At 41.0% G+C, this 17,552-nt stretch overlaps 1 protein-coding gene and 1 pseudogene across 1 annotated transcript in view; one reads left to right on the forward strand and one right to left on the reverse strand.

The window, feature by feature from the left end:
* Positions 1–17,552, reverse strand: part of SGK1 (serum/glucocorticoid regulated kinase 1) — a 151,107-nt gene that overhangs the window by 82,677 nt on the left and 50,878 nt on the right. Inside the window, exon 2 of the mRNA XM_055264593.2 lies at positions 10,975–11,190. Within this exon, the coding sequence (XP_055120568.1) occupies positions 10,975–11,190 (216 nt within the window). The remainder of the gene's footprint in view (positions 1–10,974; positions 11,191–17,552) is intronic.
* Positions 6,945–7,053, forward strand: LOC129477384 (uncharacterized; annotated as a pseudogene).

The raw sequence follows: 17,552 nt of genomic DNA on the forward strand, positions 1-17,552 counted from the left end.
ATCTAGATGAATCCCCTGAAATGGTCATTTTAAAATCAAGTCAAAAGGAAAACAACAGGAAATACTCACCAGAGTAAAAGAGAAAAGTGAATCGAGGACAGACTTGTGTATTTACAACTCTCAAGGCCAATGAACATTGGAAAAGCAAACTAAAATGATAGATAGCAAGCTGTGGAATTTGGCTTGACTATAAAGAGGGTTTTAATATGCTCTTATATCACTGTCTGCTACTCAAGGTCGATAAGAAAAGCTTGGTTTTCTTATGGAACAGAGCTGAGTCACTTATATAATACCAGTGCATTTCGGTTGATTGTGATGATTCTTTCAAGAGATGATGTCACACAAATTGAGTTTTGCTTGAATCTTGCCTAAAAATAGTTTGATTTATTTACTAGGTCAAAAAGACAAGGGGATCTAACATCAATGACAAGTAAAAATAGAAAGATTTATTTATCCTGAACACTATAGACAAATGTGTGTCTCAGCACATTTAGGTGTTTATCCAAGGCTCTTTGCGTAAGTAGAATGAACCAGAAGCAATTTACTATATGTGAATAAGAAATATCAAGGTGATATTAATGATTTTTATTTCCCTTTTCTGTAGAAGATTTGTAAGGAGTCTTTTTCAGGTCCCCAAAGGTAAACTTTAGGATTAAATTATACAGTTTTAAGAAATTATCACTAAATCTTTCCCCCATTTTTTTAACCTTTAAAAAATTTTGTTTGAAACAGGGTCTCACTCTGTTGCCCAGGCTGCAGTGCAATGGCAAGATCATGGCTCACTGCAGGCTTGACCTCCTGGGCTCAAGCTGTCCTGCCTCAGCCTCTCAGGTAGCTGGGACTGTAGGTGTGCACTACTATATACGGCTAATTTATTTCATCTTATTTTTTGTAGAGACAGGGTCTCACTATGTTGCCCAGGCTAGTTTTGGGTTCCTGGGCTCAAGAAATCATCCTGTCTTAGGCTCCCAAAGTGCTGGGATTACAGGTGTGAGCCATTGCACCCAGCCCTTAGAATCTTCATATTTTTGTTTAATTTGTTCTTTATAGAGTAGTTTTCACTACAGGGATGTTACTTGGTAAATTAAATTCTATCATTTCAATTAACAACCCAAGAAAAATATATGTATAATGATAAACTTTGAGGAAAAAGAGAAATAATTGCAAAAAAAAAGAATTAGCATGCAGTTAAACTTTGCTTATCCCTTAAATTTTGTTCCTGCTTATAGATTTTTAGTAGTTCGTACAAAGTCTTCTTTTAAAATTTTAAAAGTCTCAAAACTACTAAAACAGGATATTATTTTAGTGGAAAATAGCCATATGGTTTCTGGGAAGGATTTTACTAAAGGAATAAATTTAATTAGAAGCAGGAAAGATTTGGTTACATACAACAAAAGCCAACAAAATATGCTCAACCCCAAGGGTAAGTGTAACTGCTGGCTAGAGATTTCCAGGAGAGGACAGGGAGTAGTTTTCCTAGAATATTTTATGTCCTAAATAGCCTGGATGGAGTCCCTTATTCCCTTCCAGACTCATCACTGGGAACGTGGCACACTGGTGGGCTATAATTCCCTGGAGAGCTTATGAAATAAAAACCAAGTGAGCTACGAGTGCAGCCAGAAACTTGCTTTACCCCCAAGTCCTGACCCTGAAACTTAATTTTTGTGACTTGAATTATGTCTCTCTGTTTAAATTTTATTTATTTAGAGATGAGGTCTCACTCTGTCACCCAGGCTGGAGTGCAGTGGTGCAATCATTATTCACTGCATCCTCAATCTCCCAGGCTCAAGCAATCCTCCCATCTCAGCCTCCCAAGTAGCTGGGACTACAGGCGGGTGCCACCACGCCTGGCTAATTTTTAAAATTTTCTGCAGTGATGGGAGTCTTTCTATGTGACCCAGGCTGGTCTTGAACTTCTGTGCTCAAGCGATCCTCCCACCTCAGTCTCCCAAAGTGTTGCGATAACAGGCATGAGCCACCATGCGCAGCTAAATTATGTTTCTAAATACAGCAGAAGTATGTACTTCATGGTAGGTAAAGCTATTGTTTGGTTGATACTTAGAGAAGAGAAAGGGAGTCCATGCTGTCTCTTTCCACACTCTAAATCCTGAGATATAAATCTTTAGAATCCTGATCCTCACCCCTGGAAGAGAGGGCAGCACTGACTCGAATGGAGGTCACCTCCTGGCTCTAGGAGCCCCAGGAAACAGGATTGGAAACATGGAAGTACTCTTGGAGGAGAAGGATTTAGCTTCCTGGTTATCAGGCTCTCTGGCTGCTCACACAATGTGCACGTTGCACAGACAGTAAGCCAGTTATATTCCAACCCTTCAAGCCCTTTCACATGAAATTCTTCTCTTGGGAGCAAGGGCTTGATCAGGATCTTTTTGGGAGAAAGAGTGTGTTGATTTTAGCTTTCAGCTAACGTAGATATTCTCTCTTTGTTAGCACAAGAAACAAATCTGGTTCATTTTTGTAAATTTAACAACCGAGACTCAGATTAAAAAAAAAAATTGATTGCGCCACTGCTCTCCAGCCTGGGCAACAGAGTGAGATTCCACCTCAAAAAAAAAAAAAAATTGCCACAGACAGGATTGAAAGGGAATTTAAATCTACATAGAAATAATTCATATGTTTATTTAGTCTGATCATTTGTTTTATGTGCTATCTCAAGGATAACATGGTTGAAAATTCAGTGAAAAATAAGGACTATTTGTGGGTGATAAGCTTAGGAATCACCAGACACCTCTCTCCAGAGACCATAATACATCATGCCGAGAGCAAAAACCTGGGAGAAATGAGCAATTTGAAGTACTGTTATTTTAATCCCCACAAGCCTATATAAAATTTTTTTGATATAAATTAAAAGAAACCAGAAATCTATAAAGCCATCTGGCTGACTTAAGTATATTTTTTATAGCATCTTTTTAAGAAAGATCAGAAAAACTCAAGACAATATAAAAGTATGTCAGTATGGAAACTATTCCTAGCTGATCATTTTACTTCCAAGCCTTCTGGGCTTCAAAGGGACAGCTCAACAATTTTGAGAAGAAATGTAAAGGTAACGATACACCTTCTTGAGCCTAACAGATGGAGTAAGACACTTGAAATGCTGAACAAGCGACATGGGTCAGAATCCATCCCAGAATTGTATGAAGCCAGCTTAATTAAAAGTGCTTTCTAGGCTGAAGCAGACCATCACTTGAGTTCAGGAGTTCGTCTTTTGTTTTTTGTTTTTTTTTCCTTTTTGTGGAGAACAGGGTCTCGCTATATTGCCCAGGCAGGTCTCGAACTCCTGGGCTCGAGCTATCCTCCCACCTCTTGCCTCCCTGAGAGCTGGGATTACAGACGTGAGCCACTGTGCCCGGCTGAGCTCAGGAGTTCGAAACCAGACTGGACAACAGCGAGACCTTGTCTCTACTAAAATTTAAAAAAGAAAAAAAACAATTAGCTGGGCATGGTGGTGAAAGCCTGTAGTCCCAGCTACTCGGAGGGCCTTGAGGATTGCTTGAGCCCAGGAAATCGAGGCTGTAGTGAGCCCTGATTGTGCCACTGCACTCCAGCCTGGGCAACAGAGCGAGACCTTGTCTCAAAAAAATAAAAAATTTTTTTCTACAGTGCCCCTCTATTATTGTCTTTGTAATTTATTGTCTTCCTCCTTTGTAAAGGAGGAAGAAGAGGCAGTAACCTTATGTTTAATCATGTCAAAAACTCAGTGTTAATTCTTCTGTTTGTAGTAACGTGGCTAATAACTTCAAATCGCATGGATCCTTCCAGAGGACTCTGGCTTCACTAGGCCTTTAAAACAGCACACAGTGCCTTGGCTTCAGTATTTGGTCGCTGACTAAGCACCTTTCAAGCTGCCTTCAATCGAAAGACAGCAGACTCTGAGGAAATCCTTGCTCAGCCAAATGTATCCCATATGAGAGGGCAAACTTAATGAGAATCAGTCCCTGGTATGCAGCGCCTCTGGAATGTGCGTGATTTACAGCCAGCATGGGCTGCAGAATTTTCTGTCCCAGTCTCTCCTTTTCTGTCCTAGTCTCTCCTTTTTTTTTTTTTTTTTTTTTTTAAAAAAAATGCATCAACAAAGTATCAATTTTAGCTAATAAAGGCAAAAAGAAAAAAGAGCACACTAACTTTAGCACATGTATGCAAGGTCCTGGGAGGAGATAAGAAAATGAACACATTAGATTCACAGCTGCAAGGAGCTTAGAGAATACATGGACATGCACACACATATCACACAGGGCAGAGCAAACTGATTGACAGGCAGAAGTACAAAGTGCTGTGGGAGCATAAATATTGTGTGTTTTCCATTTTCCTCCAAGTGCCTTTATTTGTAGCAATGGAATGGTGCAAAATCCTATTTATGATGCTGCCTGGCTTCCTATCAATAGGGTGAAGTTGTACCTGTTCACTTTCTACAAGTGAGGCTCCTGATGTACAAGTAATAGATTAATATGGGATTGAAACATTTAAACAATATAAACAAAGCTAATATCTTCCTTGACTCATCTCCTCCACCTAATCACTGGCCAATTCTAATCCCTGGAAGGTGGTAATCACCATTGTCATTTGATATATATACTTCCACGTCTTTCAATTTACATTTACCCACACAGATATATTCACACTCACAGATAAACACGCATATATACAGACAAGAAGAAAGAAATACAAAGTTAAAAAATGTGATAATGGTATATACATGTTCATCTTCAACTTGCTTTTCTAGCATAATATACCTTAGGATATGTCAATATATACAAATCTGATTTTTTTTTCTTTTTTGAGACAGAGTTTTGCTCTTGTTGCCCAGGTTAGAGTTCAGTAGCGCGATCTCGGCTCACTGCAACCTCCGCCGCCTCCCGGGTTCAAGCGATTCCCCAGCCTCAACCTCCCGAGTAGCTGAGATTACAGGCATGCGCCACCACGCCTGGCTAAATTTTTGTATTTTTAGTAGAGACAGCGTTTCACCATGTTGGCCAGGCTGGTCTGAAACTCTGACCTTAGGTGATCCGCCTGCCTCGGCCTCCCAAAGTGCTGGGATTACAGGCGTGAACCACCGCGCCCAGCTACAAATCTCATTGTTTTTAATCACCGTATAGTGTTCTATGGTATGGATATGTCATAATTAATAACGCTGTATGAGTTTATAATTTTGTTGTCTCCTGATGTTTCCATTTTTTCACCATTTCCAACATTGCAATGGATATTATTGTACCTATCTCAGTCATCACATAAGCAAGTATTTATCTAGGGTAGATGTGGAGACATGGATTTGCTAAATTAAAAGGTAAGAGATTCCCAGCCGGGCTCAGTGGTTCATGCCTATAATCCCAGCACTTTGGGAGGCTGAGGTGGGTGGATCAGTTAAGGCCAGGAGTTCAAGTTGCAGTGAGCCAACATCACGTCACTGCACACTGCACTCCAGCCTGGGCAACAGAGTGAGACTCTGTCTCAAAAACAAACAAAGGCAAGAGATTTTGATTTTTTTTTTTTTTTCGAGACAGAGCCTCGCTCTTATCACCTAGGCTGGAGTACAATGGCATGATCCGGGGTCACTACAACCTCCACCACCTCCCGGGTTCAAGCGATTCTCCTGCCTCAGTCTTCCAAGTAGCTGGGATTACAGGTGCCCGCCACCACACCTGGCTAATTTTTGTATTTTTAGTAGAGACAGGGTTTTACCATGTTGACCAGGCTGGTCTTGAACTCCTGACCTCAGGTGATCCGCCCTCCTCGACCTCCAAAAGTGCTGGGATTACAGGCGTGAGCCACTGTGCCCTGTCTTCAGTCTTCTTGAGTTGGCTATTACTTGGAAGTATGAGAAAAATGTCCCTCTCTGACCGAATTTGCCCATTTTTCTTTCTATTTCTGTTAGTTATTTCTTTAAACATTTCCATGCTATGTTTAGTGCATAAAGATTTGTGAATGTTTTATCTTCTTGGTAGATATTTTTCTTCAACATGAATATTCCTCTTTGGTCCTTTTTAATTTTTTTGTATTTTTTCTGATATTTATATTGCTAAAACTACTTTCCTTGTATTAGACTTTACCTGGAACATTATTATTTTCCAAATTGCCAGATCCTTTTACAAACATAGTTTACAATGTCCCTAGCTTTTGCTATGATCATTTTGGACTATGGTTTCCATATCAACCTGATCATCCTACCTGCCTTCTCTTTTTCAGAGATACTTAATTATCCCTTATCTACACAATGGTATACTTTGTCTTCTAGCACAATTATAAGCTAAAGTGTGTGTGTGTGTGTTTGTGCGTGTGTGTGTATGTGTGTGTGTGTCATTTAAGACAGAAAGTAGAGATGACATTACATAGTCAGGCTGCCATCTTGATACGATCCTATGTTTTCCTTAACACCACATTTCCTTCTCTGCCTCCACTTCAAAACATTCCTTTCCTTTCCTTCCAGCTTGGTTAATCTAGATATTGAAGGTGCTATGAGAGATACAATACAGAGTAGAGTTTGTGAACACATTTAGTCAGCATACACCTCTCGAAAAACTACTTTTGGTCTCCATCTCTTTGTGGCCTACAAGTTGGTTTCAGGCTGAATACTACAACTTGTGTTCCACTAGCATGCATTATTTAGTAACAGCTTACACAGCTCTAAGTTATCATCTTTCCCATCTCATTCCCAGGAAGATTTGTTTAATTTATAAGCAGTCCATTTCAGACAGCACTCCTCGGGATATCACAATATTGCTGTTCTTCTGGGTGATTCGTGGGCATTATGAGTACCCTTGTTTCTTCCATGGGTAAAACATGTTTAAAGGCCACTAACAGGGCTATTGGCAAGGCCTGGCACAAACTAAGTGCAATGTAACTCTTAGCAATTTGTGACCATTAAACATAGCATTTATAACGTGCTAGTTTTAAAGTTGAAAACAACAACAACGAAACCACCCACAGCACATGTCTACGGCCATATCACCCTGAACACGCCTGATCTCGGAAGCTAAGCAGGATCGGACCTGGCTGGTACTTAGATGGGAGACCGCCTGGGAATACCGGGTGCTGTAGGCTTCACCAGGCGCGGTGGCTCACGCCTGTAATCCCAGCACTTTGGGAGGCCGAGGCAGGCGGATCACCTGAGGTCAGGAGTTGGAGAATAGGCCTTGCCAACACGGTGAAACTCTGTCTCTACTAAAAATACAAAAATTCGCCAGGTGTGGTGGTGGGTGCCTGTAATCCCAGCTACTTAGGAGGCTACTTAGGAGAATCACTTGAACCCGGGAGGCGGAGGTTCTAGTGAGCCGAGATTGTGCCACTGCACTTTCCAGCCTGGGTGACGGGCAAGACTTCATCTCAAAAATAAAATAAAATAAATAAAAAGGCTTAGGCTTGTAATCCCAGCACCCAAGTGGGAGCAGATCTCTTGAGTCCAGGAATTTGATACCAACCCATCTCCACAAAAAATAAAATAAAATAAAATTAGCTAGGCATGGTGGTGCATGGGGTGTGTAGTCCCATCTACTTGGGAGGCTGAGGTGGGAGCACTGCTTGAGCCCTAGAGGTCGAGGCTGCAGTGAGCCATGATTGCACCACTGCACTCCAGCCTGGGCAGCAGAGCAAAACTTTGTCTGAAAAAAAAAAATAATAAAATAAAGTATGTGTCATTTTGATTTGTGATAACCTTAGGAACAAGCCAGCAAAGTCTGAGAACCAGGTAATCGATTGCAAATTGGAGAATGATTTACCTGCTGTCTGAGATAAAGGAAAAGGATAAATCACAATGTTGCTTTAAATTCCTTCCAGCTCTTTGTTTATTGTTTCCTTTTGTGTGGAATTTCACTGTGCATTGATTTAAACCCAGCTCCTATCAAATGGGACATAGGGTAGGCCCTCAAGTAAACATTTAGCACTAGGCATGTGTGCTCTGTATAGGATATGTAGAACCCTCTCTCTGCTTCTAAGTCATAAATAGTTCTTTAGAGTCTAAGAAATTGGCAAACTCAGGCTGGACGCAGTGGCTCAGGCCTGTAATACCAGCATTTTGGGAGGCTGAGGCAGGCAGATCACTTGAGGTCCGGAGTTCAAGACCAGCCTGGCCAACATGGTGAAACTACATCTCTACTAAAAAAAAAAAAAAAAAAGAAAGAAAAATTACCCGGATGTGGTGTCAGATGCCTGTAATCTCGGCTACTCAGGAGGCTGAGGCAGGAGAATCGCTTGAACCTGGGAGGTGGAAGTTGCAGTGAGCTGAGATATCGCCACTGCACTCCAACCTGGGAGAGCTGTGTCCATTCATTTACATATTATCTATGGCTGCTTTCCCTAGAAGGGCAGAGCTAAATAGAAGTTAGAGACTATATTTTAGGCAAAGGCTAAAATATTTACTATCTGGCCTTTTAGATAAAAAGTTGACTCTAACCCTTGCATCAGGAGCGATAAATAGATGCTCTTGCATTTAGCATCTTTATTGCTTTTCATGACAAATCTAGAGTTGAACAAGCATCTGGCTAAAATGCAAATGCACCATGACAAATGTTCATGGATCAGCAAAGTGCTAACCCAGTTATGGAAGTCTAATATAGTGTTACAGAGTCACAGGCTTAGCTAATATGTAAATCAGCAAACATGAGCAATAATGATTTATATTTGCATGGCATTCTGTAGATTATGAAACATTTCATATCAATCTCATTTGATTTTTCCAATAACCGTAGAAAGTAGACAGGTAGGCTGGGCATGGTGGCTCATACCTATAATTCCAGCATTTTGGGAGGATCACTTGAGGCCAGGAGTTCATGACCAGCCTGGTCAGTATAACAAGACCCTGCCTCTACAAATTTTTTTTTTTTTAATTAGCCAGGTTTGTTGGCGTGTGCCTGTGGTCTCATTTACTTGGAGAGGGGGCTGAGGTGGGAGGATCATTTGAACCTAGGAGTTTGAGATAACAGTGAGTTATGATTGCACTACTGCACTCAAGTCAGGGTTACAGAGCAAGACTCTGTCCCCCTGTCTCCCTGTCCCCAACCCCCACCCCCCCCAAGAAAAGGGCCAGAGTAGTGGCTCATGCCTGTAATCCCAGCACTTTCGGAAGCCAAGGCAGGTGGATTACCTGAGGTTGGGAGTTTGACACCAGCCTGACCAACATGGAGAAACCCTGTTTCTACTAAAAATATAAAAATTAGCCAGGCGTGGTGTTGGGTGTCAATAATCCCAGCTACTCAGGAGGCTGAGGCAGAAGAATTATTTGAACTCAGGAAGCAGAGGTTGCAGTGAGCCGAGATCGTGCCATTGCACTCCAGTCTGGGCAACAAGAGTGAAACTCAAAAAAAAAAAAAAAAAAGAAAGAAAGAAAGTAGACAAATAAATATGAAACAGATTCAGCAACATTGCATGATAACTCAGAGTGAAAAGGAACTCAGATTCAATGTCTTCAGTCTTTTAGGAGCTAAATGATTATATTATCTCTGGAAAATGCTTACCTTGCTAAAAAAAAAAAAAAGGTGAGCGGTTATTAACATTTATCATTTTTTGATGCACTGACTTGGAAGATCACTTACAATTAACTGTACTTTGTAATAACATGTTCTGGCCGGGCGCGGTGGCTCACGCTTGTAATCCTAGCACTTTGGGAGGCCGAGGCGGGCGGATCACGAGGTCAGGAGATCGAGACCACGGTGAAACCCCGTCTCTACTAAAAATACAAAAAATTAGCCGGGCGTGGTGGCGGGCGCCTGTAGTCCCAGCTACTCGGAGAGGCTGAGGCAGGAGAATGGCGTGAACCCGGGAGGCGGAGCTTGCAGTGAGCCGAGATTGTGCCACTGCACTCCAGCCTGGGCGACAGAGCGAGACTCCGTCTCAAAAAAAATAAAATTTTTTTTTTTTTTTTTTTTTTTTTTGTAATAACATGTTCTATCTTCTAAATATTGTATTTTTATGTCAGTATGATGGTAAAAATAATATAAGCATTTTATACAATGGTTTTAAATATCAAAATAAATATGGGCCTAATTAAGTTATAAGTTAAAAATATAATCTTAAATTTTTGAAATCTTAGAAACTGCAAGATGAATCAGTTATCTGGTTTTCTTGGATTAACAAAATTTTTAAAAAACAACTCTTGGAGTAGCAGGGAAAATAAGTCTTAGTAAAAATGTGAGTATATATGAGCTTGAGAAAAATAATGAAAAGTATATATAGTGCTCTGTAAATGGATCAAATCATGTTGAACTAAATATTTCAATGGAAGCTACAAACCTGTAGATGACTATTACAATTGTTGTATCATCTAAGACTTGATCTCCTGTGTGATAGATCACAGTGGTTAGACCACTTCTGAGGAATTGCCAGTTTACCAACAGATTGCTGTATCAGTCTTGGACCCACGTAAAACATTAATACAACATACTGCATGATTCAGCTAGATGACTTTCTAGAAAAGGCAAATCTATGGAGACAGTAAAAAGATCAGTGGTTGCTAGGGGCCAGGGTAAGGAGGGGATGAATAGTGGAGGGCAGAGGATTTTTAGGGCAGTGAAACTTAACTGTATGATACTGTAATGGTGGATGTATGTTATTATGCATTAGTCCAAACGCATAGAATGTATAACACCGAGAGTGAACTCTAACAAAAATTAAGGACTTGGGTGATAATGACATGTCAAGGTAGGTTCCTCAGTTATAACAAATGTGCCATTCTGCTAGGGAATGTTGATGGCAAAGTAGGTTATACGTGCATAGGGACAAGGGTATATGGGTAATCTCTGTACCTTCTGCTCAATGTTGCTGTGAACTTAAAACTGCTCTAAAATATTAAGCCTACTTTTAAAAAATAATATAATGAGCTAACAAAGACCACAATTCTAGGTCCTCCTCAGAAGCTTTATAAATGTGCACTAAAAAATTATTTTTGGGGTATACTATGGCAGAAATACAAGAAAAACAAAGGCCCAGAATTTTTCCAGGAGAATAGATCCAGAGCGAACATGAACTTACTTCACACCCGGATTGAGTTTCCCATGAACATGACTCCTTCTCCTGAGGGAGAACCCCTCTTTGGAAAGCATGTTCACCCAGGCATGTTTGACACAAGGAAGGCTCGAAGTCTGGCTCCCCTGGAGGGATGTGCACCATCGAGGAGCCAGTGTACTTCAGGCTGGGACTCTGATGCTTGTCCACACTGACCATTGGGCTCTTGATCCATCTTCGTACCTGCAAAATGCAAAAGGAAAGAAAAAACAAATGTGTTTGACTCCCTTTGATGTTTATTGGGGATTTGGTGGGAAATTTGGTGGGACGGGAGCTCATGAAAGGAGAACTCAGTCTCACAACCTCTCTATCTTTCAAACGCAACATAATTCGAATTGGTCAATGCTGTTCAGTCTCTTTCCTAGACTATGCATTACATGGCTGGTCATTTCATCTTGCTGAGTCTGTCTCTGCATTTTTTTTTTCCACATTTTTTTTTCACATTTTTTTTTTCTTTTCTTTTTCCTCCTGCTTCCAGTGGGGTTAGAATTTTTTTCTTTTTAGAGATGGGGGGGTTTCACTATGTTGCCCAGGCTGGTCTTGGCGTTAAAAGATCCTCCTGGACCAGCCTGGTCAACATGGTGAAACCCCATCTCTACTAAAAATACAAAAATTAGCCAGGCCTGGTGGTACACGCCTATAATCTCAGCTGCTTGGGAGAATTGCTTGAACCTGGGAAGCGGAGGTTTCAGTGAGCTGAGATCGTCCTGCTGCACTCCAGCCTGGGTGACACAGCAAGACTGTCTCCAACCACAGTAACAACAACAACAACAACAACAACAAACCCTCAAAACCCAAAAACAGACAAAAATAATTACCCTTGCCAGGCGAGATGGTTTATAACTGAAAAGCACTTTGGGAGGCCAAGGCAGGAGGATTGCTTTAGCCCAGGAGTTTGAGACCAGTCTGGGCAATATAGTGAAACTTTGCCTCTATGAAAAAAATAACTTTATTTTTTTTTTTAAAGAAAAAAGATCCTTTTGCCTCTTAAAGTGTTGGGATTACAGGTGTAAGTCACTGTGCCCAGCCTGTCTCCTCATTTGTAAGATTCAGGTAATAATATTTCCTCCCAAGCTGTGAAAATGCTACCATGTTTTACAATGTTCAAGTATTTTGCCTGGCACAGGTTTGGTGCCCAATAGATAGTGACTATTTTACTTTGACCCTTATTATTATGATTATGGTAACAGAAATTTAGTTCACACATTTCTAAGGTGAATTGCTAGTTATTCTTACAAGGGAAAATACTAATCTCATAGTTTACAATCTAATCCATTGCTAAGCAAATACATATTCACTATTATTATTGTTATTGAGACAGGATCTTCCTCTGTCACCCAGGATGGAATGCAGTGGCCTAATCATGGCTCACTGCAGCCTTGAACTGCTGGGCTCAAGCAATCCTCTCACCTCAGCCTCTGGAGTAGCTGAGACCACAGGCTTGCACCATCACACTACTAATTTTTTTTTTTTTTTTTTTTTTTTTTTTGTAGAGATGAGGTCTCACTAAGTTGCGCAGGCTGGTATCAAACTCCTGGGCTCAAGCGATCCTCCCGCCTCCCAAAGTGTTGGGATTACAGGCATGAGCCACTGAATCCGGCCCATATATACTACTGCAAAACTTTGATTATAAAAGAAATTGCTTCTGGCTAAGAAATTAGCTCAAGTTTGTTTTTAAAGTTCTAAAACTCACCACTTGTCTTCCTTGCTTGTAAAATCCTTATAAGATACAGAAAAAAATATAAAGCTATTCTAATATTAATAGGCGTAGTATTTATACAGCATTTCAAAAATGCAAGGCACTTTTTAAAGTGTTTGATGTGTATAGTTTTTAATCCTCAGAAAAGGCAGGGTGAGGTGGCTCACACCTGTAATCCCAGGACTTTAAACTTTGGGAGGCCAAGGCAGGCAGGTCACTTGAGGCCAGGATTTTGGGACCAGCCTAGCCAACATAGCAAAACCCCATCTCTACAAAAGAAAATAAATAAGTAAATAAAGAATAAAAAATTAATTAATTAGTCCTCAGAAAAGTTTTACAAGAAAGGTACTATTTTCAATCCCATTATACAGATGGAAAAACAAAGGCATAGAGATGTGAAGCAAATTTCCCCAGGGCACAGTGTTGTTATGGAGTAAAGGTGGGATCCAGGCACCTTGAATCCAGAGTTTACAAGCATGCAATTTTCTTTTCTTTCTTTTTTTTTTTTTTTTTTTTGAGACAGTCTCGCTCTGTTGCCCCAGGCTGGAGTGCAGTGGCGCGATCTCAGCTCACTGCAAGCTCTGCCTCCTGGGTTCACAGCATTCTCCTGCCTCAGCCGCCCGAGTAGCTGGGACTACAGGCGCCCACCACCATACCTGAATAATTTTTTGTATTTTTAGTAGATACCGGGTTTCATCGTGTTAGCCAGGATGGTCTCGATCTCCTGACCTCATGATCCACCCACCTTGGCCTCCCAAAGTGCTGGTATTACAGGCTTGAGCCACCGCGCCTGGCCATAAGTATGCAATTTTCTAAGAAGCACTGAAGTGTTGTTAAGACTTATGGTCACTGGTGCTTGAAATTTATTTTGATTTACTATGTCACTTTCATGCTCTTCAAAACTCCTGAGGATTCTTTTATATTCAACCAATTAGTGAAATTAGCCTATAGCAAAAGGACAAAGAAATAAAATCACAGTACTGAATTTTAGTTAGTGATGCTATAATTATTATTTTTGATAAAGGGTCTTGTTTTGTTCCCCAGATTGGAGTGCAGTGGCACGATGACAGCTCACTGCAGCCTCAACCTCCTGGGCTCAAGCGATCCTCCCACTTCAGCCCTCCCAAGTAGCTGGGACTACAGGCATGCACCACCATGACTGGCTAATTATTTTAAAATTGTTTTGTAGAGACAGAGTCTTGCTATATTGCCCAGACTGGTCTTAAACTCCTGGCCTTAGGCGATCCTCCTGCTTTAGCTTCCCAAAGTGTTGGGATTACAGGTGTGAGCCACCATGCCCAGCCTGCGATTAACTTTTAAAAAACACTGAGGATAAACTAAAATTGCAATAGCAATAATGTTTAAGCAACTTGTTATATTACTTGATAGAATATTTTGCTATCACGAAAAATAAGTATTATGAAGACTGTGAAAATATGAAAAATATTTAGAACATAATTATATGAGAAAAGCCAAATATAAAACTGTTTAATTGCTATAATTACAAATGTAAAAAAATATGTACTAACTATAGGCCGGGTGCGGTGGCTCATGCCTATAATCCCAGCACTTTGGGAGGTCGAGGCAGGCAGATCACCTGAGCCCAGGAGTTCAACACCAGCCTGGTCAACGTGACAAAACCCCATCTCTACAAAAACTACAAAAATTAGCTGGGTGTAGTGTTGGGCATCTGTAATCCCAGCTACTTGGGAGGCCAAGGCAGGAGAATTGCTTGACCCCTGGAGGTGGAGGTTGTGGTGAACCAAGATCGTGCCATTGCACTCCAGCCTGGGCAACAAGAGTGAAAACTCTGTCTCAAAAAAAAAAAAAAAATATATATATATATATATATACACACATACAAACACTATAAAGTAGGAAAGTTAAGAGGCAAAATAGAAACTGCTGTGTTCATTGTTAGTGTCATGGGTGTTTTATCTGTTTTTACAACTCTCCATACTTTAACTTTTAAAAGAATAATACTGTATGAGAATTATTTTATATATATATATATATATACATTTCTTTAAAAAATAGAGTCTCACCATGTTGGTCAAGCCAAGCTGGTTAGAACTCCTGGGCTCAAGTGATCCCCTCCCAGCTCAGCCTCCCAAAATGCTGGGATTACAGGCGTGAGCTACCACATCCAGCCACAAGTGTCTTTTAATTGCTTTATTTATTTATTTATTTATTTATTTATTTATTTATTTATTCATTTATATTTATTGAGATGGAGTCTCCCATTGTCACCCAGGCTGGAGTGCAGCAGCGCGATCTCGGCTCACTGCAGCCTCCTCCTCCCTGGTTCAAGTGATTCTCCTCCCTCAGCCTCCTGAGTGGCTGGAATTACAGGCACTTGCCACCACGCCCAGCTAATTTTTGTATTTTTAGTAGTGACGGGGTTTTGCTATGTTGGCCAGGCGGGTCTTGAACTCCTGATCTCAGGTGATCCACCCACCTCAGCCTCCCAAAGGGCTGGGAATACAGGCGTGAGCCACTGCGCCTGGCCTATATGTACTCTTTTCAATAGCCATTTAAAATATCTTTGTGAGGCTGGTTGTGGTGGCTCACACCTGTAATCCCAGCACTTTGGGTTTGGGAGGCTGAGGCGGGTGGATCACCTGATCTCAGGTGTTCAAGACCAGCCTGACCAACATGGTGAAACCCCGACTCTCCTAAAAATACAAAAATTAGCTGGGCGTGGTGGTGCATGCCTGTAACCCCAGCTGCTCCAGAGGCTGAAGCAGGAGAACCGCTTGAACCTGGGAGACAGAGGTTGCAGTGAGCCTAAGATCATGCCACTGCATTCCAGCCTGGGTGAAAGAAGAACACTCTGTCTCAAAAAAATAAATAAATAAATAAATAAAACTCAAAAAGTTTACTATCCTAAAGTTAAAATTTTGGGTTTCCTTAAGTATTTCTGTCACTGTAGGGCCCCTTAAGCATATTAGTAGGTATATTAAGAAATGTTTCGCTGATTCATTAATGGAAGTCTAAATGAAACTTTAAAAGTTTGAGACTCCATTAGAATGTATCTTCTTAATGTTAGTACTAAATGTGTTTTTGATCAGTCTAAAAAGTATTCAATTTCATTAGAGATGGATAATGTTTTTTATTATTCTTATTCAGATAGTTTTGGGCTTGAAGTCTGGTAACTGTTCCTGCTTTGTTTCCAACGTTGTAGTTTAAAATCAATCTTTTTACTCTGGCTTACTTTCAATGTCTCTTTTGCCAAGTAGATTTAACTTTGGGGTTACTGTGAACAGGATTTAAACAGATGATAAATCTATTCAAATATATTTATAAGTTATATGTCTGGACTAAGAATCCTTGTATCTTGAAATGTATATCTCCCCTGAACCCCTAAACACCTGCACTCTAGAGCTTGAGTTATGGCCAACAAAATAAATTTTTTTTTAATATTCTTTTTTCATGTTATTTTTATTTCTGTTTTTTATTTTTATTTTTTCTTTTTCTTTTTTTAATATGTTACAGTCTGAATATGTTCATAGTGACTTTTCTGTTCGTTTGGTTTTTTTACAGAGATACAGTCTCACTCTATTCTCTTTGTTGGAGGGCTGCGGCACGATCATAGCTCACTTCAACCAAGAGCTCCTAGGCTCAAGCTATCCTCTCACCTCAGTCTCCCAAGTAGCTGGGACTACAGATGCGCACCACCACGTTCGGCTATTTATTTTTTGGAGAGATGATGTCTCATTATGTTGCCCAGGCTGGTTTTGAACTCCTGGCCTCAAGTGATCCTCCTGCCTTGGCCTCCCAAAGCTCTGGGGTTACAGACATGAGCCACTACACTTGGCCAGAATAAAATTATTAAAGGGACATATTATTTATTTAATAAAATAAGTAAACTATAAGTAAGAAGGAAAATAAAGCATATGGATCATCAGGATCATTGCTGGTGGAGGGCTCAATTTTAAACAGTATGAGCCAGGATACTCCCTCTCTGTCCACAGAGAATGTAGCAAGGGATGTGGAGAAATATTCTCTTTCTCCAGAAGCATCAAAGAAAACGTGTTACTTACAAAAATGAACCCAGCAACACATTTCTAACCGGACTGTTGCTGAATTTTATTGCATGCTTTGTCTTAAAAAGGTTTTATCTCCATTGGCTTAGTCCTTATACTGGCTTCAGTGTGTCCCTTCTTTGTGACTCCTTGACACTTTTCACCAGCTTTGCAGCCTCACAAGTGATTTTTACAGGCCCAATTAAGGACAGAGTTTACGATGTTTGCTTGTTCTTGAGAGAGTGGCTGGACCGAGTTAATGCACGGGAGTTAGGCAAGGTGCCCTTCAAAACTGCTGAGTAGAGAAACCCTCCCACGGCCCCTCGGGGAATTCCAGCTACAACTGGCCCATTGTGCTTCCTCAGGCTGCGGATTGCTTTGCTGGAGGGAGTAGCTGACTCTGAGTGGCTTTGGGAGGCCCTCATAACAATGGCTGGAGGAGGGCTGCAGCAGCTGTGTGTGCGAGAAACATGAATGCCCGGATGCGAGCGGCAGCCGGGGCTCCTGGGCCTCCTGGGCCCCAGTTTTATTCAGAGCTACACAACTGTTTGTGAAGCGCATTGTAAACAAACATAGACGGGGTGAGACATCCTCCTTATCCTGAATAAATCAAGAATTCCCAGGCGGGGCGCTGTGGCTCACGCCTGTAATCCCAGCACTTTGGGAGGAGGCGGGCGGATCACTAGGTCAGGAGATCGAGACCATCCTGGCTAACACTGTCTCTACTAAAAATACAAAAAAATTAGCCAGGCGTAGTGGCTGGTGCCTGTAGTCTCCAGCTACTCGGGAGGCTGAGGCAGGAGAATGGCGTGAACCCGGGA

The sequence above is a fragment of the Symphalangus syndactylus genome, chromosome 2 (genome assembly GCF_028878055.3).
Source record: "Symphalangus syndactylus isolate Jambi chromosome 2, NHGRI_mSymSyn1-v2.1_pri, whole genome shotgun sequence".
NCBI classification, from domain to species: domain Eukaryota; kingdom Metazoa; phylum Chordata; class Mammalia; order Primates; family Hylobatidae; genus Symphalangus; species Symphalangus syndactylus.